The sequence below is a fragment of the Chlorocebus sabaeus genome, chromosome 4 (assembly GCF_047675955.1).
Source record: "Chlorocebus sabaeus isolate Y175 chromosome 4, mChlSab1.0.hap1, whole genome shotgun sequence".
NCBI classification, from domain to species: domain Eukaryota; kingdom Metazoa; phylum Chordata; class Mammalia; order Primates; family Cercopithecidae; genus Chlorocebus; species Chlorocebus sabaeus.
The window spans coordinates 32,875,549-32,900,748 of NC_132907.1; the positions used below are offsets into that span (position 1 = coordinate 32,875,549).

Below are 25,200 nucleotides of genomic sequence, written 5' to 3' on the forward strand. Positions count from 1 at the left end.
TGAAGCAGCAATAGAATACATGCTCAAAAGTTATAGGCTCTCTAATTTGCTACCCTTCATTTATTATTTTAACTTGCATAAAATTGAGTCTTGGATAACTCTACATTATAATACAGCTCATTGGATGTTTATAAATTAACAGAATTCCTAGATTCATTTTTGTTTATCATAAACTTGAAACAATATATCTTTCCATAAGGACTGATTATGTAAATTATGGTATGTTTATACAGTGGAATATGGTAGCTGGTAAAAATGTTGATGTAGCTTTATATTTATTAACATTAAGGTTTATATTCATTAATGTTTATTAACATTCATTAATGTTTATGTTCATTAACATTAATTCATTAACATTAACACCTGAGGTCAGGAGTTCAAGACGAGCGGGTGGATCACCTGAGGTCAGGAGTTCAAGACCAGCCTAGCCAATATGGGGAAATCCTGCCTCTACTAAAAATACAAAAATTAGCCGGGCATGGTGGCACGTGCCTGTAATCCCAGCTACTAGGGGGGCTGAGGCAGGAGGATTGCTTGAACCTGGGAGGCAGAGGTTGCAGTGAGCAGAGATCGTGCCACTGCACTCCAGCCTGGGCAACAGAGCAAGACTCCATCTCAAAAAATAAAAAAGAAAATAATTTGTTAATTTATATTCAAAGACTAAAATGTTCACGCAGTTTGAGTAAATAATTCCATGCTTGGAAACCTATACTAGAGAACCAATTCAAAGTACTGAAAATATTTTTCAGGTATAAACTAAAACGTGTATGGCTCTATTTTTATAAGAACAATGGTATAGGAATAATTTAGTAAACGCTTATGCATTCACAAGGTGAAGGTTTCTGCAGCAGTTTTCAATATTAATTATTAAGAGTGTGTAATAACTTGGAAAAGGGCTTTTTTTTTTTTTTTTTTTTTTTGCTTTTAGAGACAGGATCTCTGGCTATGTTGCTCTGGCTCGTCTCAAATTCCTGGGCTCAAGTGTTCCTCCCATCTCAGTCTCCTTAATGAAGCTGGGATTATGAGCACGCACCACTTCATAGAATAAAATATTTTTATTTATTTATACTATAAAATATTGTTTAAAATAAAAAGTACCTAAATATAAATATACAATATAAAAATAGACTCTAGCCAAGTGTGGTGACTCACAACTCTGATCTCAGCACTTTCGTAGGCTGAGGTGGGAGGATCACTTAAGCTCAAGAGTTCAAGATCAGCCTAGGCAAACGCTATCTCCACAAAAAATACTAAGATTAGCCGGGCATGGTAGCGCGAACCTGTGGTCTCAGCTACTCTGGAGGCTGAGGTGGGAGGATCGCTTGAGCCCTGGACAGGGAGGTTGCAGTGAGCCATGATTGTGCCACTGCACTCCGGCCTGGGAGGCAGAGCAGGACCTTGTCTCAAAAATAAATAAATAGTAAAAATAAAAATAGACTCTAACCCACAAATAGAATTCTATGTACCCTAATAATTTGGTTTTTGTTGTATTTGGAATCCTTCTAAAAGTTTTATTTTGCAACATGATATACATCATTTTATGGTGTTAAAATAATTAATGGAGAGGCCATTAGACTGAGGCTGCTCCAGCACCCTGGGTTCCTACAGAAGCAAACCAAAACCCAACTCAGTGTATTTTATTTGCCACACTTCCACATTCACCCTATAAAAGCCTTTCTTTGGTGCCCCTTTAGCAGAGTCCCAAACCGATTCATGAATCACTGTCTGTTCAAATAAACACTCTAAGATTTTACTGTGCCTTAGTTTCTCTTTTAACAATGGTAATGATATGGAAACACTTAACTGACAAATGTTTTTGAAATTATGTAATATTCACTGACAAGGTTTACACTTATGCTGGTATTAAACAGAGACCATAATCATCTTCTTTAATTAATTTTATTAATCTAACATAGTCTTTGTGATGATCTAAAAATATTTAGATCATACTTTTTTGCTTTTTTTGTTTTTGTTTTTGAGACAGGGTCTCACTATGTTGCCCAGACTGGAGTGCAGTGGCACAACCTCAGCTCATCACAACCTCCGCCTCCCAGGCTCAAGTGATTCTCTTGCCTTAGCCTCCCGAGTAGCTGGCATTACAGGCACATGCCACCATGCCCAGCTAATGTTTGTATTTTTAGTAGAGATGGGATTTCACCATGTTGGCCAGGCTGGTCTTGAACTCCTGACCTCAAGTGATCCACCCACCTTGGCCTCCCAAAGTGCTGGGATTATAGGCTTGAGTCACCGTGCCCAGCCACATATTTAGATCATTCTAAAGAACACATTTATAGAAAAATCTTTTTTTTTTTTTTTTTTTTTTTTTGAGAAGGAGTCTGGCGCTGTCGCCCAGGCTGGAGTGCAGTGGCCGGATCTCAGCTCACTGCAAGCTCCGCCTCCCGGGTTCCCGCCATTCTCCTGCCTCAGCCTCCCGAGTAGCTGGGACTACAGGCGCCCGCCACCTCACCCGGCTATTTTTTTGTATTTTTTAGTAGAGACGGGGTTTCACTGTGTTAGCCAGGATGGTCTCGATCTCCTGACCTCGTGATCCGCCCGTCTCGGCCTCCCAAAGTGCTGGGAAAAATCTTGTTTATAGTATTCAGGATTGATTCCTTCCTTCCTTCCTTCCTTCCTTCCTTCCTTCCTTCCTTCCTTCCTTCCTTCCTTCCTTCCTTCCTTCCTTCCTTCCTTCCTTCCTTCCTTCCTTCCTTCCTCCCTCCCTCCCTCCCTCCCTCCCTCCCTCTTTCTTTCTTTCTTTCTTTCTTTGAGATGGAGTCTCATTCCGTTGCCTAGCCTGGAGTGCAGTGGCACAAACTCGGCTCACTGCAACTCTGCCTCACTGAAACCCAGCCTGAGCCACCATTTAAAAAAACATAATATTTGAAGCCGGGCATGGTAACTCATGCCTGTAATCCCTGCACTTTGGGAGGGAGAGGCGGGCAGACCACTTGAGGCCAGTTCAAGACCAGCCTGAGCAACATGGTGAAAACCCATCTCTACTAAAAAAAGAAAAAAAAAAAAATTAGCCTGCATGGTGGTACACACCTGTAATTCCAGCCACTTGAAAGGCTGAGGCACGAGAATAGCTTGAACCTAGGAGGCTGAGGTTGCAGTGAGCCAAGATCATGGCACTGCACTGCAACCTGGGTGACAGAGTGAGGCTCTATCCTAAAATATATATATATATGTTTATATATATATGAGTTGTGTTCTTTAAGGGCAAACAAAAGTTATCCAGGGGAAGGTTGAGAATGCAAAGGGAACAGTACTCACAAAGCCGAGGTATAAAGATGTTTAAGAAAGAAAAAGGAGGCCGGGCGCGGTGGCTCACGCCTGTAATCCCAGCACTTTGGGAGGCCGAGGCGGGCGGATCACAAGGTCAGGAGATCGAGACCATGGTGAAACCCCGTCTCTACTAAAAAATAGAAAAAAAATTAGCCAGGCGCAGTGGCGGGCGCCTGTAGTCCCAGCTACTGGGGAGGCTGAGGTAGGAGAATGGCGTGAACCCGGGAGGCGGAGCTTGCAGTGAGCCGAGATTGCGCCACTGCACTCCAGCCTGGGCGACAGAGTGAGACTCCGTCTCAAAAAAAATAAAAATAAAAAAATAAAAAAAAAAGAAAAAAGAAAAAGGAACTTGATGACGTTGGGAAGTAAATAAGTAAGGTAAATAGGAACTTAATGTGAGAGGCCTACAATGTTATTCTAGGGAGCAATAGTGGTCATTCATTGATGAATCAAAAGAACCATTTTGCTTTCTCTGCTCTTCTCTCCAGGCTGTGCTTACACAGCAGTACACATTGGAGATACTGGGCTCGACATTTAGCTGGAAGACATGCCATGTCTTCTGGAATTCCTTCTAATCTTCCTCTCCCATTGCCCATACAGGATCTTCAAACCTTCTCTGCACTCATGCCCCTTGTCCTACCACCTCCACAGCTCCTTTTCTACAGAAAAACTTGCCTTTTATTTCACAGAAAAAATGCATCCTTTTATTTCGCGGTAGAAATGCAACCTAGAGGCCAAGGTGAGTAGATCACTTGAGCTGAGAAGTTTGAGATCAGCCTGGGGAACAAAGTGAGACCCCGCTTCTACAAAAAATACAAAAATTAACTGGGCAAGGTGGTTCATGCCTGTCATCTCCGCTACGTGGGAGGCTGAGGTGGGAGGATCGCTTGAGCCCGGCAGGCGGAGGTTGCAGTGAGCTGAGATCACGCCGCTGCACTCCAGACTGGGTGACAGAGTGAGACTGTCTCAAAAAAACAAAACCAACCCCCCCCCCCAAAAAAACACAATAATAACAAATCACACAGAGCGTTTTGTGTCATGTTCATCCTTTTTTTTTTTTTTTTTTTTTTAGACAGGCTATCATGCTGTCACCCAGGTTGGTGCAATCTTGGCTCACTACAAATTATTGGGCTCAAGTGATGCTCCCACCTCAGCCTCCTAAGTAGCTGAGACGCAGGCCTGCACCACCACGCCTGGCTAATGTTTGTATTTTTTTGTAGAGACAGGATCTCACATTGTTGCCCAGGTTGATCTCAAGTTTCTCAGCTCAAGTGATCCGCCCACCTTGGCCTCCCAAAGTGCTGGGATTACAGGCATGAGCCACCTCTCCAGGCCATGTCCACCCTATTAACATTTGGAAGTGCCTAGCACAGTGTAGACTCTTTAGACTTGTGGAATAACAATGACTACTGAAATGAAACATATAGCTGAAGGTGCTACTAGGGCATATGAGACTTTTTTTCTGACTTAGAACTACATCAAAGAAAGAAGGGCCTAAGACCAAGGTTTGGGAATGCACACAATGAACTGCTCAAAAGAAAGTTAGCTTTAGCAATGACAGGAAGAAGCTATTTCTTCAACGAAACAGAATACACACAGAAAAATTTAAGAGAGCCATTACACTGGCTGGCAAGACAGATGTGGATATTGTGGTCCTGGTACTCACGGAGTTTATAGTCAGGCACACTGTCCTAGCACAGTGACCAATACGTTATCGTATTTACAGCGTTTTGGAGTTTCTGTCCATCTCTCTCAAAAGAATAAACTTTGAGGTAAGTTTCTTACGTAGAATCCCCAGCAGTGTTTGCTACACAGTTAGAGCTCAATAAATGTTCACGGAGTGAATGATGAGGCACAAAAAGGATTTGTTGAATTATTTGTTAAATGAATCAAATAATTTTCTAGGATTCACGGGCTGTCTTCTGCACGATAAGCTTCATTCTGTGGGTCTGAGTTTCTCCTGGTTCCCAATTCTGTGTCTTTTTGTGGATTATCTACTTTATAGCTGGACCTTTGTATTTGTTCAAGATAATTATTCTTCTATTCCTAATAGAAGCAACCACAGCCCTAGCGAAACCGGAGTTAATGCCACTCTTGCAGTTCTTTTCCCCAAGGCAAGCAGCAAAAAATGCATTCCCACAAAAGAGCAAGCTGATCCCCAAATTCCGGGTTTCCCACCCCCACAAGCTGCAGGAAAACAGGAGGGAGGCACGTGAATACTTCTTCGGACCTCAACGATCCCAGAACTTGGCCTTCTAAAACATCCATAGGCTTAACCTCATCATATAACTTAAACAGCCTTCGCAACACAGAGAGCACCACACCAACACCTTCTTATCCAGCTCGGGTTGGGACAAGAGCTCCAACTCCAGACTGCACGCCTCTGTAGCGCGGTGTCTTCTGGGATCTGTAGGCTCCCGCAGTTCGGCTTTCCTCTCTCGGTGACTCCAATTCCCGGCAGTCAGTGGGCTCCAAGGTCCGCCCTCTTTCTGGAGGAGGAGCCCAGAGCGTACGGGAGGGGGCGGACCCTTGCCCCTCCCGAACTTGGGCCGGAGTGGTGCGGGCGGCGCGAGGCGGCGATTCCCACGTGTTGGCTTTCTCACGCTAGCCCACTTTAGTCCTCCTTGACGACCCGGGCCTGTAGGCCCGCTTGCCGCCAAGATGCCGAAGGTCAAGTCGGGGGCCACTGGCCGCCGCTGCGGGCGGCAGGAGCAGCGCCGGGAGCTGAAGAGCGCTGGAGGTGCGGTTCCCCGGGAGGAAGCTGGGGTCGGGTCAGGTCTTCCGGCAGGACCTAGCCTGGGGTGCGGACCGAGACCTGATCGGCGGAGGCCGGTCAAGACCCGCTCCCGTGAGCGCGGAAGGCAGGGGTGGGTCCCCAAGTCGGCGGCAGGCCCTACGCGCAGTCGTTGGCTTCCTTTACAGCTGGAGGATGAACTTAAAGAGTTTTTCAGTCCTGGCGTGACGTTTCATGGCCCTGGTTGGCTCAGAAATCTTCCCCCTACCCATGCAGCTTTCTTTTCTGGGACTGTCTAATATCTAATCTCAGTAGGAAAATTAAGGCTGTTTCGTGTTTTCTTACAGGACTCATGTTCAACACGGGAATTGGGCAGCACATTTTGAAAAATCCTCTCATTATTAACAGCATTATCGATAAGGTGGGTATGGAAGAGGAAAGGGAGAGAGTTGTTGGTTTACTAATTTTATTCCTGTGAATACATAAGGGCAGAAAGTCTGCCTGCCATAAATTAGATGCTCTGTAAATATTTGTTGAATGAATCAAATAATTTTCTAGAATTCACGGGCTGTCTTCTGCACGATAAGCTTCATTCTGTGGGTCTGAGTTTCTCCTGGTTCCCAATTCTGTGTCTTTTTGTGGATTATCTACTTTATAGCTGGACCTTTGTATTTGTTCAAGATAATTATTCTTCTATTCCTAATCACTTTTTTGATCACTTTTAGTTTTTATGTACTCCATCTATTTATGTCTAAACCACACATTAGAAAGTTTGTTCCCCAGAAAAACATATAGTACCACATATAAACTATTTGATGTATTCCAGTACCACATATAAATTGCTTGGAGTATTACTCCTGTCTGAGTTATTGATGTTCTCTTATGGTTATGGATGTTTGGGTGCTAGGAAGTGAAATATACACGGTGCAGATTACACTTATGGTTAAAAGCAAGGAAAGCATCCTGGAGTTGTAGAAAGAGCATTACATAGTTAAAGGATCTTGTTGGGCTTCGTGTCATTTGAAAAATGAGAAAAAAAAAAAAGGTGGTTGTACTATTTTAACCTTTTTAGCTCATAGTTTCCTTTCAGCATCTGATGAAAGCTGTGGCCCTAGAATATTACAGCTGTGTGCAGACATTCAATTTTGTATACAGTTGCTGCTCTTCTGCATCCTTGAAACCATAGGTGGGTTGAGAATTGAAGAAACCTCGTCCAGCAAGTACAGTCCTTTCCCATTTGAACTTGTTGATGTGAATAGAGAAGGTAATAAGAGGCGATTGGAGTATTTCTAGATAGAAATCAGAATGTCAATCCCAGAAATGCTGTTCCTGCTTTTCTGACTCCTAAAGTTGAGCAGTATTCCTCCAAGTTAGGAGAGGTTTTAGATTTTCATTTGCACCAAATGTTATTGAGGTAATTTTGTTAACCACATCGATCATGAAGAATCTAAAAATGGAGTCAGATTAAGAGTTCTTATCGGAGCACATATGAGTAAAGATGGTCAAGTGTAAATTAACTTCTGTGTTCTGATGTGCCAGAAGAGCTAAAGTGTTCGTGCTTGCTTTTAGGCTGCCTTAAGACCAACTGATGTAGTGCTAGAAGTTGGACCTGGAACTGGCAACATGACTGTAAAGTTGTTAGAAAAGGCAAAAAAGGTAAAAAGGGGATTTAATGTTTGGTATCACAAATGACTATGTTAGAAAGCTCAGTTGGTTTTCAATCTGAATATGTTTTAATTAATTGCTATTATTTTAGTAGTAACTCCTGATCCCTTGTTGGAAATTTTGTCTTGGAAAATAGGAGATATTTCGGTCGGGTGCGGTGGCTCACGCCTGTAATCCCAGCACTTTGGGAGGCCAAGGCGGTTGGATCACGAGGTCAAGATATTGAGACCATCCTGGCCAACATGGTGAAGCCCCATCTCTACTAAAAATACAGAAATTAGCTGGGTGTGGTGGCGGGTGCCTGTAGTCCTAGCTACTCCGGAGGCTGGGGCAGGAGAACCACTTGAACCCGGGAGTCAGAGGTTGCAGTGAGCCAGGATTGCACCGCTGCACTCCAGCCTGGTGACAGAGTAAGACTCTGCTCAAAAAAAAAGAAAAAAAAAAAAAAGAAAATATGAGATATTTCAGTCAGGGAAACAGAAACCACTTAGGTATTTCAACAGGGAATTTTTTTTTTTTTTTTGAGAGGGAGTTTCACTCTGTTCCCCAGGCTGGAGTGCAGTGATGCAGTCCTGGCTCATGGCAACCTCTGCCTCCTGGGTTCAAGAGATTCTCCTGCCTCAGCCTCCCAAGTAGCTGAGATTACAGGCACCTGCCACCACGCTGGCTAATTTTTGTATTTTTAGTAGAGATGGGGTTTCACTATGTTGGCCAGACTGGTCTCAAACTCCTGACCTCAGGTGATCGCCCACCTTGGCCTCCCAAAGTGCTGGGATTACAGGCATAAACCACCATACCCAACCTCAACAGGGAGTTTAATTAGGAAGGAAATACCCAACCCCTTCCCTTTGTACCCCATAATGCTGGTGCCTTTCACTGGCCACTTCCAACCAGAAGTTGAAAGGTAAGGGAGCTGGACTTCATTATCTATAGGATGCAGAGAGAAGTAGATAATATATCTGGGAAGGCCTTTCATGATGGCTCATACCTGTAATCCCAGCACTTTGGGAGGCTAAGGTGGGTGGATGGCTCGAGCCTAGGAGTTCGAGACCAGTCTGGGAAACATGGTGAAACCCCGTCTCTACAAAACATTGGCTGGGCGTGGTGGTGCATGACTGTAGCCCCAGCTACCAGGGAGGCTGAGGTGGGAGGATTACCTGAGCCTGGGAGGTTGAGGCTCCAGTGAGCCATGATCCTATCACTTCACTGCAGCCTGGGTGACAGAGCGAGACCCTGTCTCAAAAAATAAAAATAAAGATACATCTGGGAACCAAACAGAATAAGCAGCACATTGTTTACCCTGTAAAGACGGTCTATATAGAAGTGGGGCCAGGAGCTGTGGCTCACATCTGTAATCCCAGCACTTTGGGAGGCTGAGGCAGGAAGATTGCTTGAAGCCATGAGCTTGAGACTAGCCTGGGCAACAAAGTGAGACCCAATCTCTATAAAAAATAAAAAAGAGGCTGGGCATGGTGGCTTATGCCTGTAATCCCAGCACTTTGGGAGGCCAAGGAGGGGAGGATTGTTTGAGTCCAGGAGTTTTGAGACCAGCCCAGGCAACGTAGTGAGACCCGTCTCTATAAAAAATAAAAGAAATTCGCCTGGTATGGTACACACCTGTGGTCCCAGCTGCACAGGAAGGTGAGGTGGGAGGATCCCATGAGCCCAGGACTTCAAGGCAGCGGTGAGCTATGATAGCGCCACTCCACTCCAGCCTGGGCAACAGAGTGACACCCCATCTCTTAAAAAAAGTTTTTTTAATAAAAATAAAAGAAGTCAGTGAAACCTCAGCTGAAATTGGAATAAAATTTCAATTTCGGCCTTATTTGACATCTATTTCATTTACTTGAGAAGTTATCTATGCCATGTATTGTGTATGTCAGTAGATGTGACATACTTACAGTAAGAGCAATCGAATTGTATGCTCTTCTCGAACAACATTGACTGCACAGACGTGGTATATTTTCTTTCATCATCTGTTCAATTACAAAGCGTGGAGACAGATGAAACGTGATTCTATTGATTATATGGGTAGAACTCTCACATAATCTGGTTGTCTACTTTTCTGGGTGGTGGTGTTTGTTCATTCATTTGTTTTTGAGACCGAGTCTCGCTCTGTTGGCAGGCTGGAGTGCTATGGCACGATCTCGACTCACTGCAACAGCTAATTTTTGAATTTTTTAGTAGAGATAGAGTTTTACCATGTTGGCCAGGCTGGTCTCGATCTCCTAAACTCGTGATCCACCCACCTCAGCCTCACGCCCGGCTTTTTTATTGTTTTGTTTTGAGATGGAGCCTCACTCTGTCGCCCCGGCTGGAGTGCAGTGGCGCAGTCTTGGCTCATGGCAACCTCTGCCTCCAGGGTTCAAGCAATTCTCCTGCCTCAGCCTACAGAATAGCTAGGATTACAGGTGCCCACCACTAGGCCCAGCTAATTTTTTGTGTTGCTTCTGTTTTTGTTTTTGTTTTGAGATGGCGTCTCTCTCTGTCGCCCAAGCTGGAGTGCAATGGCACGATCTCGAATCACTGCAACCTCCACGTCCCAGGTTCAAGCAATTCTCCTGCCTCAGTCTCCCGAGTAGCTGGGATTACAGGCGCCTGCCACGGTGTCCAGCTAATTTTTGCATTTTTAGTAGAGATGGGGTTTCGCCTTGTTAGCCAGGCTGGTTTCGAACTCCTGACCTCAGGTGATCCGCCTGCCTCGGCTTTCCAAAGTGTTGGGATTACAGGCGTGAGCCACTGCACCTGGCCTAATATTTTGTATTTTTAGTAGAGATGGGGTTTCACCATGTTGGCCAGGCTGGTCTTTCACTCCTGACCTTGTGATTCGCGCACCCCGGCCTCCCAAAGTGCTGGGATTACAGGCATGAGCCACTGTACCTGGCCCATTTTTGTTTGTTATTTGAAGTAGGCGAGTACAATTGAAGGAATATTGGTGGTAGAAATGAGAAAAGAAGTTTGTCACGTAAATCATGTAAGAGTTCTTGTTGGGATAACAAAAAATATTTATATTCCATAATTAACCTAAATTTTTTTTTTTTTTTTTTTTTTTTTTTTTAATTAGGTTGTTGCTTGTGAACTTGACCCAAGGCTGGTAGCTGAACTTCACAAAAGAGTTCAGGGCACGTGAGTATACATAATAGAATTAAAGTCATTCCAATCTCATGAAACAAGTCTTTTTACATTTCTTCTTTTCTCATCAGGCCTGTGGCCAGCAAACTTCAAGTACTAGTGGGTGATGTGTTGAAAACAGATTTGCCATTCTTTGATACTTGTGTGGCAAATTTGCCTTATCAGGTATGTTCTGACATTTTCAGGAACATGATACTAAGTGTTTCTCTGACGTGTGTTTCCCGGAAATAACTAGTTAATTCTCTTACAGATCTCATCGCCTTTTGTCTTCAAGCTGTTGCTACATCGACCTTTTTTCAGGTTTGTGACAAAAGACTAGAGTTATTGCCAAATTTTGAAAGACTTACAATTCAGGTGGTGAACATAGCCAAAAATGAGTCAGGTCAGTTGAAAAACTACTGAAGAATTTCTATAGAAAATGTTGATTTGTATGGAGGTCTTTCTGTCTTTTTAATTGAGAGGTTATTTGGGGACAGTGTGCTAGAAGTCCTGCTTCTGAGACCAGACAGCCTTTCCCAACTTTTGAATCTTCCTGCCGTTAAGCCTAGGTTAGAATTTTTGTTACCTTATGTCTAGACAATTGCAGTGGTTTGCTAACTGGTCTCTGGTATAAGAGGTCTTCAAAAAGTTCATGGAAAATGTGTATTATGAAAAAACTATGCATGGATTTCAAAATGTTTCTGCACCACAATAAACTCTGTACTAAGTGAACAGGATCTCATGTGAGGCCCTGAGAAGGATAAGACATCAGTTTGAAAAGAGCCCATATCAGAGCAACATGAACTCTGCTAAAATTGAAGTAAGAACAAACATCCAATTTATGGTGAAGCCTGGTTGGAAGAATGGTGAAACCATTGATGCTTTACAGAAAGTTTATGCGGACAATATCCCAAAGAAATCAGCAGTTTACAAATGGATAACTCGTTTTAAGAAGGGATGAGACAGCGTTGAAAATGAAGCCTACAGTGGCAGACCGGCCACATCAAATTTGTGGAAAACATTCATCTTGTTTGTTCCCTAAGTGACGAAGAAAAACATTGAACAGCACAAACAATAGCCAGCACCACAGACATCTCAGTTGGTTCAACTTACACAATTCTGACTGCAAAATCAAAGTTAAAGTTTCTACTTGATGGATACCCAAACTGTCATACCCTCTTTTCTGAAATATTTTATGAGAAAACAAAACAAAAAACATTGTACTCAAATCAGCTGCAGATAAAAGCAGAGTTTCCAGTGGAAATTTTATATAACTGGGATCAAGATCCTGAAACATGGCCGGGTAGAGTGGCTCACACCTGTAATCCTAGCACTCTGGGAGGCCGAGGCGGGCAGATCACTTGAGGTCAGGAGACCAGCCTGGCTAACATGGTGAAACCCCGTCTCTACTGAAAATACAAAAATTAGCTGGGCATTGTGGTGGGCACCTGTAATCCCAGCTACTCGGGAGGCTGAGGCAGGGGAATCGCTTGAACTCAGGAAGTGGAGGTTGCAGTATGCCGAGATTGTGCCACTGCACTCCACACTCCAGCCTGGGCAACAGCGAGATTATCAAAAAAGAAAACAAGATCCTGAAGCATTTCTTCAAAGAATTGTAACGGAGATGAAATATGGCTTTACCAGTGTGATCCTAAAGACAAAGCAGAGTCAACATAATGCCTACCAAGAGGCAGAATGGGTCGAGTCAAAGCAAAAGCAGACCAGTCAAGAGCAAAGCCCATAGCAACTGTTTTTTTTTTTTTTTTTTTTTTTTTGTCCTTTAATGCTCAGGGCATTTTGCTTGCTGACTTTCTTTAGGAACAAAGAATGATAACATCTGCTTATTACAAAAATGTTTTGAGAAAGTTAGCTAAAGTTGTAGCAGAATAACTCCCAGGAAAGCTTCCCCAGAGATTCCTCCACCATAACACTTCTACTCCTTCCTCTCCTCAGACGAGGGCAATTTTTTGAGAGTTTCAATGGGAAATCGTTAGGCATCCACCTTACAGTCCTGATTTGGCCCCTTCTGATTTACTTACTTTTTATTTTATGAGACAGTCTTGCTGTGGTTCCCAGGCTGGAGAGCAGTGGTGTGATCTGCACTCACTGCAGCCTCCACTTCCTGGGCTCAAGCATTCCTCCCACCTCAGCCTCCCAAGTAGCTGAGGTTACAGGCATGTGGCACCACACTCAGCTAATTTTTGTATTTTTTTTAGCGATAGGTCTTGCCATGTTGCCCAGGCTGGTCTCCTACTCCTGAGCTCAAGTGATCTGCCCGCCTCAGCCTCCCCAAATGCTGGGATTATTACAGGCATGAACCATGGTGCCCAGCCCTTCTGATTTATTTTCGTTTCCTGGTCTTAAAAAATTTGAAAGGGTACCCTTTTTTCTTCAGTTAATAATATAAAAAAAAAAGACTGCAGTGACATGGTTAAATTCCCTAGAGCCTCAGTTTCTTTGATACAGACTAAAAGGCTGGTATCATCACTTACAAAAGTGTCTTGAACTTGATGGAGCTTATGTTGAATAATAAAGTTCATGTTTTTTCTTTTTTTTCTTTATTTGAGACAGGCTGGAGTGCAGTGGTGAGATCTCAGCTCACCGCAACCTCAGCCTCTCCTAGGCTGGGCTCAGATGATTCTCCTACCTCAGCCTTTTGAATAGCTGGGACTACAGGGGTGTACTAGCATGCCTAGCTAATTTTTATTTTTTTTTTTAGAAACGGGGTCTCACCATGTTCTGCCCAGGCTGGTCTTGGACTCCTGAGCTCAAGTGATCTGTCTGCCTTGGCCTCATAAAGTGCTGTGATTATAAGTGCCTTATTTTTATCTTTTAACTCAATATTTCCATGAACTTTGAAGTGACTTTCTACATTACATACTAGTGGCTTTCAAACTGCAAGTCAAAAACTATTTAGTGCTTATAAAATTAATGAGTCATGACCATCTTTTTTTTTTTAATGACATGGAATGGAATATATCAGAGGGTACTGCGTGTATACAGTCCAGGTGATTATAGTTCCATGAAACTTTTGTTTTGAAATACAATACGAACACATATACATACAGACATTTGTGGCTTGGCTTGCAATGCCAAATGTATTTTTTAGTGTGACTCATTGTCAAAAGTTTGAGTGTCAAAGTGTAGCTTTGAAGATGCTCTTCTGTTCATTAACCCCTACAAAGTCTCCCCATTGCCTGCTGAATAAAAAGTCTACATCTTTTGGCTGGGCATGGTGACTCATGCCTGTAATCCCAGCACTTTGGGAGGCTGAGGTGGGTGGATCACCTGAGGTCAGGAGTTCCAGACCAGCCTGGCCAACATGGTGAAACACTGTCTGTACTAAAAATAGAAAAATCGACCAGGGGTGGTGGCGTGTGCCTGTAATCCCAGCTACTTGGGAAGGGGGAGGCTGAGGCATGAGAATCACTTGAACCTAGGAGATGGAGGTTGTAGTGAGTCGAGATTACGCCATTGCACTCCACCCTGGGTGACAAGAGTGAAACTCTGTCTCAAAAAAAAAAAAAAAAGTGTACATCTTTTAACCTGTCAAATCAAGGAGACATTGAACATCACAATCTGCCTCTTCAGCCTCACCTCTTCCTTAAAGGTGTCTGCTACCCCATAAATATATTTCTGCTGCTGAAACAATGTATTTCACTTTTTCATAGAAGAGGTGATGGACTAGTGCTGATTTGAAACACCTTCTCATCCAGTCTTTAAAGGCTTATATTTGCAAACTATCTTGTGGTGAGGAGCACAGCCATTATAAAAACAAAGCCAGCTCTCTCATTCTGTGGCAATAAAAAAGGCTGAAAGCGTTCTCCTACCTTATAATCAGCTGCCAATGCTTTGCTATTTCTCTCCCAAGAAAATTCATTGCAGTCAAAATTCATTTATAGTTGACAATGACCATTTTCCTTATTCCTTTTTGCTTTCTTTTCAGATGTGCTATACTTATGTTTCAAAGAGAATTTGCCCTCCGACTGGTTGCAAAACCTGGAGATAAGTTATACTGCAGACTCTCAATTAATACACAGCTGTTGGCACGTGTGGACCATCTAATGAAAGTAAGTGAATTTTGTTTTCTTTCTCTTTTTACTGAGACAGAATCTCAGTCTGTCACCCAAGCTGCAGTGCAGTGGCTCGCTGCGATCTCTGCCTCCCATACTCAAGCAGTCCTCTCACCTCAGTCTCCCGAGTAGCTGGGACTAGAGCTGTGTGTCACCATGCCTGGCTAATTTTTTGGTACTTTTTATAGACACAGAGTTTTGCTATGTTGCCCAGGTTGGTCTTGAACTCCTGGGCTCAACGATCCATCTGCCTTGGCCTCCCAAAGTGCTGGGATTACAGGTGTGAGCCAAAGCACCCAGCCAGTGATTTTTATTATTGAAATAATCTACCTTAACTCATCCTTGAGCATCTAGTTGTGCCTTCTGTGAGGATAGCATCTTTGGTTACTAAATAAAAGTTGCCTTTCAGAGTACTACTTAAATACTTTTTCATTAACAGGTTGGAAAGAATAACTTCAGACCACCGCCCAAGGTGGAATCCAGTGTTGTAAGGATAGAACCTAAAAATCCACCACCACCCATCAATTTTCAGGTGAGGTTAAAATATTGGCTTAATCAATAAAAGGAAAAAAAGTCCAGGCTGGAAGATGTGTGTCTATAGCAGCAGAAAAATATTGAATCAACCTATTCAAACATACGAAAATGCTAATTAGGACACATCCCTCTGCTGAAGTAGATGGAATAATTTGATGCAAGGTAGTTATAAAGTGAGACCCAGTCTCAAAAAAAAAAAAAAAAGAAAAGAAAAAAAATTGAATAAAACTTGGAAAACAAGGTAAAATGAAAATAGTTGTTTTAAAGTAATATTATGGGTAACATGTTTTAATTGTAATTGCTTTTGAGATTTAAAAACAAGAAAGAAGACCACTTGATGTAAAACTTTACTACAGCCACATTAGAGAAAAACACGATTGTGTGTGTGGTCAACTGGTGGTAAATGGAGTGGTTTGTCAGTAACTCCTTCAAGGTGGTTTAGGGGTATTGCACAGGCAGTATCTGAAGTCATGTCTGTTTTGAATCTTATTTTTGAAAATGATACTTAGATTTAAATAAATGCCATGTTCTTTGTTCAGAAGTGGGACTATTTTGTTTTTCCTCCACTTTCTTTTTTTAAGATGGGGTTTCACTATGTTGCCTAGGCTGGACTTGAACTTTTGGTCGCAAGCGATCCTCCCACCTCAGCCTCCCGAGTAGCTGGTACTACAGGCATGCAGCACTGTGCCTGGCTTTATTTTTTCAAATTAAAAAAAAATTGTCATGCTTTGACCCTTGTCAAAAAAAATTCTGAGGAAAAGACGTATTCAGTGAAATGCACCAAAGTACAAAAAATCAAATGTCTGTCTTTCTTTTGCATCTGTGTGCCAGCCAGATCAAGATACAGAACATTTTCTTCACTTTAGAAAGTTCCCTTCAATTTTATATATTAAAAGACAAGGTAATACCTAGCAGGCATAGACAAGAACAAGAAGTTTGTAATTTGAAGAAAATGTCTATCTTCTATTTCAGGAATGGGATGGTCTAGTAAGGATAACCTTTGTTAGGAAAAACAAGACACTCTCTGCTGCATTTAAGTAAGTATTACACTAATTTCTAATGTGTAAAGGACCAGTGCTCCAGATACTATGCTAGAATTTGGTCCTTTTCCTGAGCAGCTACCCTAAAGCATAAAGATATGGGTCCAGACAAACTTGACCTTTTTAACTATCTTTAGAGCTTGGGAGGCAGGAGAACTTAATGAAGAAAGGATGCTGGAGTTGAGAGTCAGATCAGGTTTTTTTTTTGGCAAAACAGGAAAACACTCCCAAACTCTGACCATACATCTGCTCTAGTTTTTTTGTTGGAAAAATGAGGTGATGATGGACCCTTTCAACACTTGTGAAGGTTATGTGTCATCTTATTAACTTAGGAAAATGCAACTCATCAATTTGGGGTTCAAGGGTAAAAGGTGAGACACAGTTTTACAGGGCTTGGAGATTTTTTTTTAGGGGATGTTTTGTGGAGGGTCTAGAACTTCTCTAAGAATTTAAGAGGTATTTATCAGGATTTTGCACTTTAAATATAATTAGTGTTTGCTGCATAAGTTTAAATATTCAACAACTTTTAAAATTCCTTAATTGTACCATACAGAACATAGATTTAATTTCATCTAAAATGAAATTATTGCTTAAATGGCTTATATAGTAGTAAAAAAAAAAAAGTTTAAGAAATTACTCTGACTTTGGAATAATAACAGTGGCGTCACTTCTTTATGCTACAGATCAAGTGCAGTGCAACAACTCTTGGAAAAAAACTACAGAATTCACTGTTCAGTCCATAATATTGTAAGTAGAAAATGTTCCTGCAGTTTCATTGATTTGTTTTCTTTTAAAATGTCCATTTTTATTCTTGTTGATCTAGCATGAGATTATTTTGTACACTCCATAGGATCCTTAAAAGACAATATAGAATGCATAACTAGCACAATTTTGACTTGAATTCTGACAGGTCAGTGCTGCTGTGTATCCTGTGGAACAGATAAGAGCAACTTTGATTACTCCACCCTGTCCTCTAACTACTGACAGTTGCTTTTAGCCATAACAAGAATCAGATTCAGCAGTTACAGGTTCCTCAAAGCTGTAGATATGTGTAGCTTGCACAACTTAAAATAACTGTGTACAATTTACTGTCCTCTGAATTGTGACCATGTCTTGTTTTTTGCTCACACAGCAGTTACAAATATAGTTATTAATTTCTAAGTTTAATACCCAGAAATTGAAATAAAGTTCATATGGCTCAATAGCAGATTTCTGGTTGTGAGCCTCATGCTTATCATTTGTGTAACAGTGTGTGTAATGTGATGTTTGCTAACTTTTTAGCTTCCAGTTTAATTAAACAGAACAGACAGAGATAAAGGCCAATTTTCTTTTTATTTTTTATGACTCAGAACCTATATGGTTTAATGTATCACAATACTATCTGCATTTTCTCTTTTATGGGGAAAAAGTCATTAGATAATCTGCCTAAGTATAATAGAAAAATATTAAGCTAGATTAAGAAAAATATTTGGATAAAATATGTGCATTAAGTGTAAAATCCTTAATATTCCCAAGGCTTGGGCAGGTCACCTCTTTGAGAAAAACGAGGTGGTTAAGGTGAAATCTGTAGCAAGAAAATGCATTATTTTGAAAGGAGTAACAGTTGCTTTAAAATTTAATTTACAGTTTTAATTATTTGTGAAGTCTGAAACTAATAACTATTACAGAATTTTAAAGAAGAAAATGGCTAATATAGACAGGATTACTAATTCAAGGTATTCCAAGTTTTTGTTAATAAAGATCAGCCACTTAGAGATCCAAGTCTTATGTAAACAATCAGGCCTTCCAAAGTCTTATTAACAGATATATTAAAGGTGACTATTTTATGACTTACTGAACTAAAAAAAAGAGTCAAGGTGACCTCATTAAAGATATGTCGTTCATTTATTCTGAATCTTATATTGATAGATAATACCAGAAGATTTCAGCATAGCAGATAAAATACAGCAAATCCTAACCAGCACAGGTTTTAGTGACAAACGGGCCCGTTCCATGGACATAGATGACTTCATCAGGTAATTACATTTTTGTTTTCCTAAGTGTTTACATTTCTTTACTGTGACACCTTCAGATTAGAGATTTTAAAGGCTTTTAAGCGGTATAAGGTGCTACCTGGGAGAGTTATTGCATAGCACTTCCATGGCATGGAATAGTATTTGGTGTAGAAGATGGAGGCTAGTTAGCTGCAGCAGAATGAACATTTTCTTTAAGAACAGTAGTTAAGAACAGTCCGAGCCAGAAGATTGCCTTTGTGTTAATGTGGTGTGCATGTTCCTCCCTTCCTGCTCCCTCCCCAACTCTCATTCATAGTCTTAGTCTTAATAGCTTATCCCTCCAAAAGAGTATAAGGTAGAAAAATCATAATACATGTAACTAGATCTGATTTTAAAAATTTCCTTACTGGGAATAGCTGTTGTTAAATCAATCTTAAGCATACAATGCCAGTTAGAATCTTACCTGGTTATCCATTTAGTAATAATATAGTTAGTTTTGTAGCCTGAGGCAAGTTCTATACTTCTCAAGTAAAAAGCTGTCATAATTATCTAGGTAATTTAGACCAAAATTTGTTTTGCTTGAATTAAGCAAGTAAGTCTTATGAAAATAGAATAAGGCTTCAATTAATTACCCAGGTAATTACTAACCTGTACTTACTGTTTTTAATCATTAAGATGTTAACTTTCAGAAGTTCTTGCCTATTTAGCCAATTCACTTTTAAAGCTTCCATGTTCTAGAGGCTGAATACAAAATGAGGGTAGTTTGTTCTAAAAGGCATTGGTTTGACTTTTTCTAAGCTGGAAACACAGTTCTATATAACTAAGACAAATGGAGTTTATATTTTATTGGCTGGCTAGCAGTACTACTGAGTCTTTTTAGATGTTAATCCTAGGCATTGAATACTATTCATAAGTATCTACTTTGCTTTTTTAGAAATTTATCTGGACCTGTTTCTATGGGCCAGCCTAAAAATAACCTCAGGTCTAAAGAGAAATATTTTATCTTTTCCTTCATTTTCACTAAATTTCCTCAAAGTTATTGGGCATGTGCAGTTTACTAACTAGAATCTATTAAGTACACAGGTATCTACAGGGAGAAATAATGTGTATTTAATTTGAATATAAATAACAGCTCAAGAGAGGAAGAAAGGGCATGTAAGATTGGTTATTCATCTGACTTCTGCCAATTCCAAACAGCTTCTTATTCAGTTACCTTGAAACAAGTGCCAGTGAGTTCTCAGGCCTGGGATAATGAGTCTAAGATAATTTTAGTCAAATTCATTACGACATAAAAGCTATAATGAAAGAGGCACCAACATGGCATGGTTTAACCAATATACATCTTATAAATTTAGTCAGACAGTAACATTTCTTCTTTTTTTTTTTTTTTTGAGACAGAGTCTTGCTCTGACACCCAGGCTGGAGTGCAAAGGCACAATCTCAGCTCACTGCAACCTCTGCCTCCCGGGTTCAGGCACGTCTCCTGCCTCAGCCACCCGAGTAGCTAGGATTACAGGCATGTGCCACCATGCCTCGCTAATTTTTGTATTCTTAGTAGAGACGGGGTTTCACCGTGTTGGCCAGGCTGTTCTTGAACTCCTGACCTCAGGTAATCCACCTGCCTCAGCCTCCCAAAGTGCTGGCATTACAGGTGTGAGCCACCGTGCCCAGCCAGTATCGTTTCTTTAATAACTAGTATTAGGAGTGGGTGGGCTCTGTCAGCATGCTGTATTCATGTTTTAGAATTAATGGTATAGAACTATATACCATTATGTGCTACAAATTAGCATTTCAGTACCATTCCATTTTGATTTCTTTTTTCAGATTGCTACATGGATTCAACGCAGAAGGTATTCATTTTTCCTAGGTGTTTGGAAAACAGAATTTTTCAAGGTCAAGAAAAGAAATGAATTTTGTATTTTTTGTATTTGAGAAGATAATGCTTTTGCTTTAGAGACATAATTTACTTGACTGTTTTTGGTTCGATACTACTACTGTTGTCACCATTTATGAATCTGAATTTTTAAGTTGGAAAGTTCTAAGTATCCAAGTTTTTAATATATAGAGCTGGTCCAATCTATTCATAATAATCTTCAAGTTCAGGAGCCGCAGAGACGCACAACTTTACACTTAAACTTATCATTTCTAACAGTTTATTGTATAAAGATGTTACTCTTCTATTTACTGTATACTGTGAGGCCTTCTTTAGGCCTTTAGCTCTGTTCCTCCAGTAGTAAAACAGTTAAAATATGCTTCACTAGTCACACATTCCCCATACCATTTCATGTTATTCACATTCCCCGTACCATTTCTTGTTATTCACATGTACAGTAAAATAATTGTTTCTTAAAGTATTTTTATTTTGGTTCTCTCATTCTCTTCCCTATTTATCCTATACACTGTCTGTTATGATTGCTTACCTCTTTCGCTATCCTATAGCATCAGAGACTTAGGGTTCTGGGTAAGCCCAAGTCTGCTACAGCCACCGAGCAGTGCCAGGCATATTAAAGGGCATGACTCCCTACATGTAAAATGAGGAAGCTAAACTGGAATGAAGTTAACAATAAAATTATCTTTTTTTACGGTTCTTAGGTAGATAACTATAGGCACAGCAAAATTTCAAAGGGTTTTGTAATTGAAACAAACTGGTTTTATAGTTTTATGTTTGCTTTCAACTTCAGAAAAACAGCCATTTCCCATAACTACAGGTTCCCAGTGTTCCTGTGATTTCTGGACAATTAAAATTTCCAGTACTTTTTTCATATACCTGGTGCTTAGTTTTAAGCTATTTTAAAACTGTCAGATTGAGAATTTCAACAGATGTCATAAACAAGTTTTATTAGCTACTATGTTTAAATCAATATAATACTAAGTGCTGTTAATATACTATAATAGTTTTAGTAGCTATTTTGTTTCTATAAAAAATTAATAAAAATATCTTTATTGATATTTGGCTTTTTTTAATACCTAAATTAATAGGAGTGTTTCCAATTAATTTAACAAAGCCAGATTTGAAATCTGGCTTCAATTCATATAGTAAATGTTACTACATAATTAAAATAATGCTTGTTCTTGATGTGTAATCCAGAACAAAAGCGTCAAGCTGCTTTTGTTAAACAAATATGAAATACATATGAGGGTATATTTTTTGTTTAATTTCACAAAACTCTTTTGCGAAGTTCACTTGTATCATCTCTATCCTTATAGTTAAAATTTTAAGATTTAACTTGGCTTTCTCAGGTTATTTCCCTCTACCCCTATGAACTTCTGAGTTTTAGTTCCTTTTCTGGCCTTCAGTTTTCACTATCTGTAAAGCTGAAGGACTGTATTATACTACCTCCAATATCTTTTCTGGTACTAATTTTTAAAATACCTGATCAGAATGAAGCCATCATAGTATAAGGCAGCATATTTGTCTATAAGGAGACTTTCCAAAGACAGTACCCATCCAATGCAAATAATAAATTTGAAGCTAATCTGTTGTGCTTTAAATGAGCAAATTCACGTCTCTATTGCCCTTTGAAAGTTGGTTAATCTCAAAAACTACCTTTTTTAAAATATCCTCTGCAAGGTCAATTGTAACAGTTCTCCATCCTTCCTCTTCCCTTTGAAATAAACACAAATAGAATATATCTTACAGCTGCAAGAAAACCTGAGTCCCTTCCAAAACAAAGGTGATTGAAGTAAATTCTCTCTAAAACTTATTCCATAGACTTCATTTATTAATAAGCATATTGTGAAAATCTACATTTGTTCTAGATTTCATGTTTACAGAGCTTTTCACACTTGTATTAGGATCTTTCACAACTACTCTCTGGGTTTTATGAACAGTGAAGTAAAGAATCTGGCTCATGTGACTCTCTATTCATAGCTCCCCTTTGGCTCCTATGAAGGAGCTGGTAGTTCCCTGGAGTAAATAAATCAAAACAAGATATCCTTGGGGGATTTTTAGCTATTAATCTACTCCTGGACCCCATCCTGGGAACTGAGGGAAAACTCCTAGAGAGATATACAAATCTTTGAACAAAATATTTACATGAAAAGTGGCCAGTTTTCTTCCTTGGAGTAGCAATCTGTAAAAATAAGTGCTGCTGTTTAAAAAGTAGCATGCCCTACACCAATGTATTAGTGAGAATTTGATGATTCTCACCAAATAACAACGAAGTTTCACATTTGGTACTGGATGGAGCTTCGGGTAGATCTGCCTTTTAAGGCAAAGTCAACTCTTTCAGCTTAATTCTTTTTCAAGGGAGTAATGTACTGTCTACACTTGGCTTAAACTAACTTCTATTATGGACTACTTTCAATGTACATGTAAATGTTCATGCATGAGAAGCCAATTTCCTTTAACAGTACATAGAAAAGGTGTATTTTGGGGTGGTAATGAACACTTCAAATTAAGTAATGATATTGGTAAGGATCAAATTGCACTATTAGTCTTGTTAATACCACACTGGCACACACACTGCATATATATGTATTTTCCTAAGATAAAACTCTTCTCAGAATTTCATTACTTTTTATTATACACCAACTAGTTTATATTTTAGTTCTTTACAAAGAAAATGCTAAGAAAAATTATAATCACGTTATATGGTTTTAAAATCATAATTCCAGATTTCTTTACATATAAGATGGAATGGTCCAGCAGCTATATCCACTGTCACAGACTTTAGTTCCATTCAATGATATGGCACATCCTGCAAAATTAACTAGTCACACACAAAAAATGTCTCAAATACAGTAAAAATGTACACACAAAGGTAATTTACAATGACAAATAAGGAATGTAATTTTTCTTGGCTGTGCTTCAGAAATTTAGGGTCAGTAGCCTTAATCAAGGCACAAAGCAGGAAAAGGTGAGCACAGCTGTCTCTAGGAGTGGGCAAGGTATGTACAATCACTGATGAGGTATGCATGCACGCAAAGGATTTAAAACTGCTCAGTCTCACTACAAAAATTGAACTGAGTTAAAAGGAAATGCTGTGGCTTCCCCCTACTATCTGGCTCTGGATCGAGTCCACAGTCTTACTTCATCAAATAGAAAATAAAACTGACAAGGATCTCCAAAAGTAAATCACTATTTGCGTAAATGAAACAAAATGCTTCATTAATCCCAATTCTTGGTTGTGCCTCCTGGACTAGAAGCATTTTGTAGACAAGAGTGTTTCACAAAATTGAAATGTAATTCAGGTGAAGGACAAAACATTTTCCACAGACACTTAAAATTCCAAACTTTCAAATGGCCCTTACAGCTGAACCGTTGTATGTTACAGTAGTGAGGGTTCTGGGAATCCTTTAGCAGCAAATGCCGGTTTAAAGGGCACGGGGTCTCTTGGGGTTGATTTGCTTGCTGGCTTGTTCCTCTTCTTGTAGAGCTGCACGGAAAGATTTCACTTTGTCTTGGAAAAAGAAAAGAAAGAGGGAATAAGTATTGTATTGCATGCAGTAAGAGTTTACAACTTTATGGATTCGATCAAGTCAGCTGTGTTATTTCCTAACAGTTACTCAGTATTTTTCCTTTTGTTTTTGTTGTCTAGAAACTCAGAACTAAATACAGTGCTGAACTATTACAAAGTTTTTTGTTACAGATTTCCAGAAATACCTATTTTTCTATATCTTTCAATAGCTTTCTGTTCTGTTTGGCACATTTACAGTTCTTCGTTTTAATTTATTGGAATTCCTTCTGGAGCACAGGCAGGTTTTACATGTGTAAAATACATAGTCTACCTTTTTTTTTTGAGATGGAGACTCACTCTGTTGCCCAGGCTCGAGTACAGTGGTGCAGTGTAGGCTCACTGCAACCTCCACCTCATGGGTTCAAGCAATTCTTCTGCCTCAGCTTCCCAAATAGCTGGGATTACAGGTGTGCACCACCACGTCCAACTAATTTTTGTATTTTTAGTAGAGACGGGGTTTTACCATGTTGGCCAGGCTGGTCTCGAACTCCCAACCTCAGGTGATCCGCCCGCCTTGGCCTCTCAAAGTGCTGGGATTATAGACATGAGCCACCGTGTCTGGCCCCCCAATTTTACCTTTTTTAAGTTATGAAAGTTTAAAATATATTTGAATTTTTAGAAATTTACATTTTGTCCTCATTGTGATGAAGGGGGATTGTGAAGGGGTGATGACAAAACGATACATTTCTTGCTTTTACACATTCTTTCCGGTCACCTACTGATCTAGAGTCATGTAAGAACTAGAAATAGGTTTGTAAATTGTCAGACAAATTACGTGCAGCTAAGATGAGACATCTTTCAATAACAGTGGCTCTCAACTGGATGTGATTTTTGGCCCCCAGCAGGCATTTGGTAATGTCAAGAGACATTTACGGTTATCCCAACTGGTGTGGTGCTACTGCCATGTGGTGGACAGAGACCAACGATGCTGGTAAATATTGTACAAGGCACAAGATAACACTACTGATCTAGAGTCATGTAAGAACTAGAAATAGGTTTGTAAATTGTCAGACAAATTACATGCAGCTAAGATGAGACATCTTTCAATAACAGTGGCTCTCAACTGGATGTGATTTTTGGCCCCCAGCAGGCATTTGGTAATGTCAAGAGACATTTACGGTTATCCCAACTGGTGTGGTGCTACTGCCATGTGGTGGACAGAGACCAACGATGCTGGTAAATATTGTACAAGGCACAAGATAACACTCCTCAACAAAGAACTGCCTAGCCCCAAATGTTAGTAGTGCCAAGGTTACAAAACCCTACTCTGTAGACTTCAGAAGAAAATAAAGTTGGAATCTCAAT

General features: G+C 40.2%; 2 protein-coding genes across 8 annotated transcripts in view; one reads left to right on the plus strand and one right to left on the minus strand.

Annotated features, from left to right (window-relative positions):
- Positions 1 to 5,813: 5,813 nt before the first annotated feature.
- DIMT1 (DIM1 rRNA methyltransferase and ribosome maturation factor) lies at positions 5,814 to 20,790 on the plus strand. Of its 2 annotated transcripts, XM_007973653.3 has the most exons (12): positions 5,814 to 6,025; positions 6,367 to 6,440; positions 7,589 to 7,675; positions 10,749 to 10,810; positions 10,888 to 10,981; positions 11,067 to 11,116; positions 14,742 to 14,865; positions 15,308 to 15,400; positions 16,375 to 16,439; positions 17,126 to 17,189; positions 18,351 to 18,457; positions 20,261 to 20,790. In XM_007973653.3, the coding sequence occupies exons 1-12, from the start codon at positions 5,947 to 5,949 to the stop codon at positions 20,301 to 20,303; spliced, it is 942 nt and encodes a 313-aa protein (XP_007971844.1). In that variant the 5' UTR covers positions 5,814 to 5,946; the 3' UTR covers positions 20,304 to 20,790. The 2 variants fall into 2 exon arrangements, with proteins under 2 accessions (XP_007971844.1, XP_037866345.1); XM_038010417.2 differs by lacking the exons at positions 5,814 to 6,025; positions 6,367 to 6,440 and adding an exon at positions 7,097 to 7,205.
- The window catches only part of KIF2A (kinesin family member 2A), an 84,119-nt gene continuing 77,226 nt past the window's right edge, over positions 18,308 to 25,200 (minus strand). For 3 of the 6 annotated variants that reach the window (XM_007973639.3, XM_007973624.3, XM_007973644.3), the window contains one exon: positions 18,308 to 23,838. In XM_007973639.3, the coding sequence (XP_007971830.1) occupies positions 23,753 to 23,838 (86 nt within the window). In that variant the 3' untranslated portion in view covers positions 18,308 to 23,752. The remainder of the gene's footprint in view (positions 23,839 to 25,200) is intronic. The other 3 variants (XM_007973638.3, XM_007973634.3, XM_007973637.3) reach the window with 1 other exon arrangement.

Excerpts from the sequence above, each read along its gene's own strand:
- DIMT1 (XM_007973653.3), top strand. The coding sequence starts at position 5,947 with ATGCCGAAGGTCAAGTCGGGGGCCACTGGCCGCCGCTGCGGGCGGCAG. Across the intron at positions 7,676-10,748 it reads TGTTAGAAAAGGCAAAAAAG|GTTGTTGCTTGTGAACTTGA; the intron begins GTAAAAAGGGGA and ends TTTTTTAATTAG. Across the intron at positions 11,117-14,741 it reads CTACATCGACCTTTTTTCAG|ATGTGCTATACTTATGTTTC; the intron begins GTTTGTGACAAA and ends CTTTCTTTTCAG.